At 49.5% G+C, this 9503-nt stretch overlaps 1 protein-coding gene across 4 annotated transcripts in view; it reads right to left on the bottom strand.

The window, feature by feature from the left end:
- Positions 1–9503, bottom strand: part of LOC121569489 (MAGUK p55 subfamily member 3) — a 53157-nt gene that overhangs the window by 17035 nt on the left and 26619 nt on the right. For all 4 annotated transcript variants that reach the window (XM_045213652.1, XM_045213653.1, XM_045213654.1 and 1 more), the window contains exons 2-7: positions 6263–6320; positions 5903–6021; positions 5420–5497; positions 4792–4872; positions 4349–4486; positions 3992–4073 (exon numbers count right to left, since the gene is read on the bottom strand). In XM_045213652.1, coding sequence (XP_045069587.1) covers positions 3992–4073; positions 4349–4486; positions 4792–4872; positions 5420–5497; positions 5903–6021; positions 6263–6299 — 535 coding nt within the window. In that variant the 5' untranslated portion in view covers positions 6300–6320. The remainder of the gene's footprint in view (positions 1–3991; positions 4074–4348; positions 4487–4791; positions 4873–5419; positions 5498–5902; positions 6022–6262; positions 6321–9503) is intronic.

Below are 9503 nucleotides of genomic sequence, written 5' to 3'. Positions count from 1 at the left end.
TTCAGGGCTGTGTTCGATCATCCACCTGAGGGGAAGGCGGCGGGGGAACGTCTGTTCCACCTCCGACAGGGGAAGAGGAGCGCACAGGAGTTCGCCCTGGAGTTCCGGACTCTAGCGGCGGATGCGGGGTGGAATGAGAGGGCCCTCATCGACCATTACCGGTGTAGCCTACGAGAGGACGTTCGTCGTGAGCTGGCCTGCAGGGACACCAACCTATCCTTCGACCAGTTGGTGGACATTTCCATCCGTCTCGACACCCTGCTGGCTACCCGCGGACGTCCCGAGTGGGGGTCGTCCATTCCACCCTCCAGCACCTCCGAGCCGGTTCCCATGGAGCTCGGAGGTGCTGGCGCTAGGGAGAGGAGAACCCGAGGGGGGCCATCCCCTGCACCAACTGTGGCCGTGGAGGACACACTGCGGCCAGGTGCTGGGGAGGGTCTCCTGGGAGAGGGGACAACAGGTCACGCACTGGGGAGTCATTTCAGGTGAGTAGGCGCCCCACTTACCCAGAGCTCTCTGTTGGTCACCTGTGTATACCTGTGAGATTTCCACAGGTGGGACCTGATTCCCAGCATAAGGCGCTAGTAGATTCAGGCGCAGCTGGGAATTTTGTTGATCGTGAATTTTGTTATAGGTTAGGAATTCCCCTTCGGCCGGTAGAAGCCCCCTTTCCTGTTCATGCCTTAGACAGCCGGCCGTTGGGGTCGGGGTTGATCAGAGAAGTCACAGCACCACTTAAGATGACGACGCAGGGGGGTCATGAGGAGATCATTCAGTTTTATCTGATCGACTCTCCTGCGTATCCCGTGGTGCTGGGGCTTCCCTGGTTAAGCGCACATGATCTTACCATTGCGTGGCAACAGAGGGCTCTTATGGAGTGGTCTGCCCAGTGTGTAGGGAGATGTCTAGGTGTTTCCTTAGGGGCGACCTCGGTAGAGAGTCCGAACCAAGTGCCCGCAATGCGCATTCCCCCTGAATATGAGGATTTAGCACTTGTGTTCAGCAAAACGAGGGCAACACGGCTGCCACCTCATAGACAGGGGGATTGTGCGATAGATCTCCTTTTTGGGTTATCGGTTGTCCGCGTCAGGTGTGAAGATAGAGGTTGACCGTGTGTCGGCCGTGCGTAATTGGCAAACTCCAACCACTGTAAAAGAGGTGCAGCAGTTTTTGGGTTTTGCTAATTACTACCGGAGGTTTATCCGGGGCTTTGGACAGGTTGCAGCTCCCATTACGTCCCTGCTAAAGGGGGGTCCGGTTCGTTTGCAGTGGTCAGCTGAGGCGGACAGGGCATTTGTCAAACTGAAGAACCTGTTCAACTCGGGCCCGTGCTGGCGCATCCGGATCCCTCTTTACCATTCCAAGTAGAGGTAGACGCGTCCGAGGCCGGTATTGGGGCAGTCCTGTCGCAACGGTCCGGCACGCCCCCGAAACTCCGCCCCTGTGCGTTCTATTCTAAGAAGCTCAGCTCGGCGGAGCGTAATTATGACGTAGGGGACAGGGAGCTGTTAGCTGTAGTCCAGGCCCTAAAGGTGTGGAGGCATTGGCTTGAGGGGGCTCAACACCCTTTCCTCATTCTGACTGACCACCGTAACCTGGAGTACATCCGGGCAGCTAGGAGATTGAACCCTCGTCAGGCTAGGTGGAACATGTTCCTGACCCGGTTTGTTTTTAAGATCACATACATCCCAGGGTCCCAGAACGGTAAGGCAGACACCCTGTCCCGGCGGTATGACACAGAGGAGAGGTCCATTGAGCCTACTCCCATACTGCCGGAGTCTTGTCTGGTGGTTCCGGTGGTGTGGGAGGTCGATGCGGAGATCGAGCGGGCACTGCGTACCGACCCTACTCCCCCAGAGTGTCCGGTAAGGCGGACGTACGTTCCGCTCGAGGTTCGTGACCGCCTTATTTATTGGGCTCATACATCCCCCTCCTCTGGACATCCAGGTATTGGCCGGACAGTGCACTGCCTTAGCGTGAAATACTGGTGGCCAACGTTAGCTAAGGATGTGAGGGTTTATGTCTCCTCCTGCTCGGTGTGCGCCCAGTGTAAGGCGCCTAGACATTTGCCCAGGGAAAGTTACATCCCCTGCCCGTTCCACAACGACCATGGTCCCACCTCTCGGTGGATTTTGTGACCGACCTTCCCCCTCCCAGGGCAATACCACCATTTTGGTCGTTGTGGATCGGTTTTCCAAGGCCTGTCGTCTCCTCCCAATGCCGGGTCTCCCCTACTGCCCTACAGACCGCTGAGGCCCTATTTACCCACGTGTTCCGGCACTATGGGGTCCCCGAGGATATTGTGTCTGACCGAGGTCCCCAGTTCACCTCCAGAGTCTGGGGGGTGTTCATGGAACGCTTGGGGGTCTCGGTGAACCTTACCTCGGGGTACCACCCAGAGAGCAATGGGCAGGTTGAACGAGTCAACCAGGATGTGGGTAGGTTTCTGAGGTCCTATTGCCAGGGTCGGCCGGAGGAGTGGTCTAGGTATATCCCCTGGGCAGAGATGGCCCAGAACTCTCTCCGCCACTCCTCCACCAATTTAACACCTTTCCAGTGTGTTTTAGGGTATCAGCCGGTCCTGGCACCATGGCACGAGAGCCAGATCGAGGCCCCTGCGGTGGATGAGTGGATTCGGCGCTCGGAGGAGACGTGGAACGCTGCCCATGTCCATCTGCAGCGGGCCATCAGTCGACAAAAGGCGAGCGCCGATCACCACCGCAGTGAGGGACCGGTATACGCACCGGGAGATCGAGTCTGGCTCTCGACTCGAAACCTACCCCTCCGCCTGCCCTGCCGGAAGCTGGGTCGGCGGTTTGTGGGGCCCTTTAAAGTCCTGAGAAGATTGAACGAGGTGTGTTACAGGTTACAACTGCCTATTGATTACAAGAATATTAACCCCTCGTTCCATGTGTCTCTTCTCAGGCCGGTGGTAGCTGGCCCACTCCAAGAAGATGAGATAGGAGAGACCCCTCCGCCCCCTTTGGACATCGAGGGGGCCCCGGCGTACAGGGTTCGGACCATCTTGGACTCGAGGCGCCGGATGAGTGGTCTCCAGTATCTCGTGGAGTGGGAGGGGTACGGTCCGGAGGAACGGTGCTGGGTGCCTAGGAGGGACATCCATCCCTCCTGACTGAGTTCCACCGTGGGCATCCCACGCGCCCGGGTCCGCGTCCTCCTGGCCGTCCCCGAGGCCGGGGTCGGCGCACGGCTGGAGCCGCGCGTCAAGGGGGGGGTACTGTCACGGATTCTGCCGAGGCTGCTCCTCCTCCTTGTTCGGGCAGGCTTCGGCGTTCGTCGTCCCCGGAGTACTAGCTGCCACCGTTGAATGTTTCTATGTTTGATTACTTTTGTCTGTCTATTACACCTGTGTCCGTTTGTGTCTGATTACGTGTTCTATAAGTTGCCTGTTTAGTATTGGTTAGGTTGTGTGTTGTTTTTCGCCTGTCCGTAGTGCTGCGTGTTTGCTCTGTTTATTGTTTTATGTTTTACGCACAGTTTGCGTAATTGCTCGCCTCTGTTTTCTTTGAGGCCGTTCTTTGTATCTTTACCTTGTGTTCTCACAAGTAAACTTTGTTAGACTAAGCTTCGGTGTCCTGCGCCTGACTCCCACACCACATTCACCTCAGCAAGTGACACACGGCTAAGGGTTGCGTCGTGCCTAAGAACAGCCCTTAGCCGTGGTATATTGGCCATATACCACACCTCCTCGGGCCTTATTGCTTAAGTATAGTGCTGCATAGAAGGCCATTTCTAATCAGACTTCTGATTATTTGTCTAAGTTACATCATCTCGTTTAGCCTTGCCTTCAGACACATTATGTCTGGCAATATTATCTGAGCAGTCCATAGATCTCATTTGACAGATCAACAAAAACTCCCTGTCTTGTCTATACAAGTTACAGAGGGAGGGGATGATGAATCAGGACTTTTCAGACAGTATAGGTTAAGACCAGACACAGAGAGGGACAGGATGGGACTGAATCACTCACCACTCCGGTCTGCAGCCCCGCCCCTCATGATGCGGGCCACGATCACAGACCCTGTGGTCTCATCCCGTCTGATGGTGGCCCCCTGGAACAGAGAGAGATGGATGGGGGGCTATATGGGGTTATTTCTATATTTCCTCATCCTGGGTTTGCATCCTCATTCTTCCTATCTATTCTTTCTGTTCTTTCCTATTTTCTCGTCTTCTTTTTCCTTCTTTACAATCAATCAATCAACACAGCCCCAGTCCCACTTCCCCACCCCTATATCTCCTCATCCCCTCATCCTCTCATCCTCTCACCCTCTACCATTTTATATTTCCCCCCCATCCCTCTGTCATCCACTCTGCTACCATGACTCACCAGTGGTTCCTTGTTCTTGACCAGTCTGACGATCTTCACTGACTCCTCCTCCAGCTCGTCCTCGAAGTCGTCAGGCAGCGGTGGCAACACGGGGTCAAAGTTCTTCTGGGCCACCGTGTCATGAACGGACAAAACTGCCTGATGGGAGATGACAGAGAGAGAAGGATTAATGTTAGAATTGCAGAACTGCAGTATACCAAACATTAGGAGCACCTTTTTTAATATTGAGTTGCAAGTGACATCAATAAGGTATCATAGCTTTCACCTGGATTCACCTGGTCAGTCTATGTGATGGAAAGAGCAGGTGTTCTTAATGTTTTGTACACTCAGTCTACATAGAGATTAACATAGATAGAGCTATCTAATAACAATTGATGCATGAATAGCCACCCCACTTTCCATAACCAGGTCTCTCTGTTGTGTATGGGTGTTGTTTTGTTTACCTTGAGATGGGGGGATGTCAACAGCTGTAGGAGTTCTTTCTCCTCAACACTCATTGGTCCACTCTGTAGCTCCTCTGCCACCTGCCAATCACAACAGAGCTGTCAGTCAGACCATGACCTCTGACCTAGTATAAACCTGTGTTTCCAACAGTGTGGGCTTGGGATATAACTGAAAACTGTAGCAGATATATACTGAAAGTGTAGCAGACTGTTAGCAGCAATAGTCTAGAATAGAATCAACAAATATAGATATATACTGTAGAGATGCACGGCTGTTGCTTAAGGACAGCGTTTGCTTGCACACACAAATACACACACAGGAGAATAAGCAGCCAGGAGTTATTGCTCAGCACTTTTCCTATTAACTGGCGTGAGGAGAGAGAGGAGAGGCAGGATGTGGAGAGAGTCTCATTAGTGTTTAGATGAATCAGCACTTTCAGACCACAACACATCACCGTACTGTAACTCCATAACTCTCCATACCTTATTACCTGCATCTACCGCTCCTCTGTCTCAGCAAACAGACTGACTCTACTGGACGGATGCTTCACACTTCAGCAGTGTGTGTGGTGTGTGTGTTCTTTGTTTGTGTGTGTGTGTGTGTGTGTGCGTGCGTTGTTGAACTTACATCCTCAGCCAAAGAGGCAGCGCTGTGAAGGACAGGTGTAGGACTCTGGCGCTCGTACTGTCTCAGCTTCTCATGGATCTGCAACACACAGCCAATCACAGGAAAGGTCAGGGAGGTCAAACACACACACACACACGCACGCGCACACATACACAAATTAAACCACATAAGTGTACCATAACTTCCATTAACATTGCCACCCAGCAGAGGCGCAACTTTCACTGGGGACGGGGGGGACATGTCCCCCAAAATTCTGAAATTGCATTTTTGTCCCCCCCAGTTTTATCATTGGAATGTGATACAAAATAGGGCAACGGTGTGCTTTAGGACCATGCAGACGCCTCTGAATGGTCGGGTAGGCTGTTTGGAGTGTTTATCAAACTGGATTAAAAATATATATATTGTATATATATATATATAGTTATGTCCCCCCCCCAGTTCTAAAACAAAACTTGTGCCCCTGCCACCCAGTCTTATGTGTACCTTCATGAGGTAACCCAGGCTCTTCTCACTGAAGATGTCTTTGAGGAAGACCATGTCCTCCTTGTGGTTGGCATCAGGACGCAGCTGGGACGTCAGCAGGGCCAGTGTCTCGTGCAGGCCTGTGGAGGAGGAGAGGAAGGAGGGTGAAGGAACTGGGATCCATCTTTGTTTACGTCCTCAGATCGGACAGAGTAATATATAATAATAGATGCCATTTAGCAGACGCTTTTATCCAAATCGATTTACAGTCATGCGTGCATACATTTTACGTATGGGTGGTCCTGGGAATCAAACCCACTACCCTGGCCAACTGAGCTACATAGTAAGCCTGAGATTCGCAGCATGTGTATTTTATCTTACCTGTGCCTGCTGAGAGGACCGGCATGGCTTCTTTCATGGGTCAGCAAAAAGGTGATGCCTGGCAGAGAGAAGGAGAGAAAATGGATGAACATTACTCCATTTAGTTCTCCTCATCTCATACACACTGTGTTATTCCTAATGAGGATGTCACTGGGTGAAAACTGTTTAAGGTCTTTGCAGACAGTTTTAGGTGATCCTAAAAGTACTGCATACTCTAATGATGTGTGTACCTCAGTGTGTGTGTGTGTTTGTGTGTGTGTGTGTCTGGAACAGATGTGCTGGGATCTGGAGAGCGGTAGACTCTTAATGATGCCAGTATATCCTCTATAGACAGGTTCTAGCCTGCGTATTAGACTTCCTGTGCAGTAACCAGCCAACACCTCACCTCAGTGTGTGTGTGTGTGTGTGTGTGTGTGTGTGTGTGTGTGTGTGTGTGTGTGTGTGTGTGTTAACAAGATAAAGACGTAAAGTAGTGTGATACAATGCGGGCACCATTTATCACATTGACTGCTAGCACCGTGTCCACTCTGTGCTGTGGGCTCCAGGGCATGGCAAAGGAAGCTTTGTTTGTGTGTGTGTGTGTGTGTGTGTGTGTTTGTGTGTGTGTGTGTGTGTGTGTGTGTGTGTGTGTGTGTGTGTGTGTGTGTGTACGCGTGAGTGTGTCTGCTGAATCTGTCCTTTCTGCTTCGTCTGTCCACTAACACCAACAACACAACCACATCCATTACACTCAAGTCTGCTGTCAGCTGTGGGAGAATCATGATGATATACCCCTTTAAACAGCCATTCCTTCACTGTCAAACTAACAATGAATGCCCATAAAGCTCCCTGGTCTGTTGGCATCCTGTCCTGGATGAAGCAAAATACTTTTAAAAACAAAATATGTCCCTTAAAATATCAGAAATACTCACATACTGTAATTGGAACATTCTCCAAAAACAGATGTTATATTGTGCTTACTTCTTAGATCCACAATCTGCAATTCTGAGTAAAGTACACTCTTAGAAAAAGGTGCTAAGTAGAACCATATACAGCGCATTCGGAAAGTATTCAGACCCCTTGACTTTTTCCATATTTTGTTACGTTACAGCCTTATTCTAAAATGAATTAAATTATTTTTTCCCCTCATCAATCTACACCCAATACCCCAGAATGACAAAGCGAAAATAGGTTTTTAGAAATGTATTAAAAATGAAAAACAGAAATACCTTATTTACATAAGTATTCAGACCCTTTGCTATGAGACTCGAAATTTAGTTCAGGTGTATCCAGTGGCGGCTCCTGAAAAAATTCTCAGGAGGGGCAATTTTTCTGATGATTTAGGTGACCTACACACATTTAAAAAAAGATATGTCCAGCAACAACATGAAGACAGGGGCAGCATATAAGTCAATACCAGAAGCATTTATTGACTGATCTGGGGAGATGGATTCCAGTTTCTGTGACAGATTATAAATAATCTCTGATGCCTTTGTTATATTAGCTTTTGGTTGAATGTACTGTCGTAGTAAATATATAATGTTATAGCTTGGTCTGACTAAAATCTTGTGCATGACCCATTTTGTGTTGGGCGTTTGTTTTCAATCAATGCTGTTCCTATCCTATAACAATGGACAAAAGAGTCCTATCTTGTCAGCCTTGTCAGCAGGTGGCCAAGGACAACACCCACGCCATAGGTCTCTCAGTTCTTCCAACTCACGAGTTCTTGCTCTGAGGACACACACACACACACACACACACACACACACACACACACACATCATCACTGATAACACACACACACACACATCATCATCACTGTTAAACACACACACACACACACACACACAAAAATCCCCTCTCTTTAGGCTGAACATTTGAAGACAGAGAACCCGACTCAGAGCCAATGCAACAGTGGAGGGGACCTCGCCCAACTCATCAGGACCAATCAGAAGATCAGAACTACTAGATTCAACCTACATCATTTATTGTATAAAATGTCTGCACACAATGTTTTCGGGGCTCTCTTCAGATAGCTCCCTAAGAGTTTGACGAACGGGTCCGTGCACGCGATTCCAGATATCTTTACCTCTGAATAAACTGCCTTTATTATACCATATCCACCCTGTCCAAAGTCTCTACTTGGTCTCAGTTCTCCAGTAAACTTGTGATTATCAACAGTACACAACGGTAACAAACAATTGGGGGAACTCACGGGGCAGATAGTAAGGTCGCAGTGACACAGAAAGCAGTTCAATGTCGGGGGTACAGAGTCGCTCTCTTACCAGGATCGCGGTCCGCTCTGACCAGGGTGAAGCCGGCCGGCTCCACTTCTCTGTCCGGGACTCTGTCATCCAGCCAAGTCTCCCAGCTGTGTTGGATTCCGCTGCCAGCAGCGTTTTCATTATTTAGTCCGTTCGTAGCGGGTATGTACACGATCAACAAGATCAGTCCAAAACCCACCACTGTAAAAATCCATGGTTGGCAGAATGTTTGTAAACTAAGTCTACAAATTAAAAACATAAAATAACGCCACACTGCAGGTCGCAACAGAGACGCTGCTAGCTGCTATTTTCTTAGTTACGTTCATGGTTACGTCACGTATGACGAAAGCGCGTAAGTGCAAGCCCACAGACACCCATAGAGAATGTATTGAAAGCTTTGAAATTTGAAAAAAATAGATTTTACATGACAGGCTATGAGAGACTTCTGGGCGATTTTCAACCTGACTGAAATCGCCCCAAAAACGGGCGGGGCCATTTGAAGCACGACTTTAGCCTGATTTGACATTTAGTGGCAGTCAGATCAGATTAGAACACTGATAACTAGTACTGTTGCCGTGATATAATTGATTAGAAAAAAATCCCTTCCTTTTCCCGTTTGGCAGTGCGTCGCCCATATCGCCCTATTGAACAGGCCGTCCCTGGGTGTATCCTGTTTCCATTGATCATCCTTGAGATGTTTCTACAACTTGATTGGAGTCCACCTGTGGTAAATTCAATTGATTGGACATGATTTGGAAAGGCACACACCTGTCTATATAAAGTCCCACAGTTGACAGTGCATGTCAGAGCAAAAACCAAGACATGAGGTCGAAGGAATTGTCCGTAGAGCTCCGAGGCAGGATTGTGTCGAGGCACAGATCTGGGGAAGGGTACCAAAACATTTCTGCAGCATTGAAGGTCCCCAAGAACACAGTGGCCTCCATCATTCATAAATGGAAGAAGTTTGGAACCACCAAGACTCTTCCTAGAGCTGGCCG

This window comes from Coregonus clupeaformis, unplaced genomic scaffold, assembly GCF_020615455.1.
Source record: "Coregonus clupeaformis isolate EN_2021a unplaced genomic scaffold, ASM2061545v1 scaf0136, whole genome shotgun sequence".
NCBI lineage: Eukaryota > Metazoa > Chordata > Actinopteri > Salmoniformes > Salmonidae > Coregonus > Coregonus clupeaformis.
The sequence above is the reverse complement of the archived record's forward strand: the minus strand, read 5'-3'. Positions and strand labels throughout refer to the sequence as shown.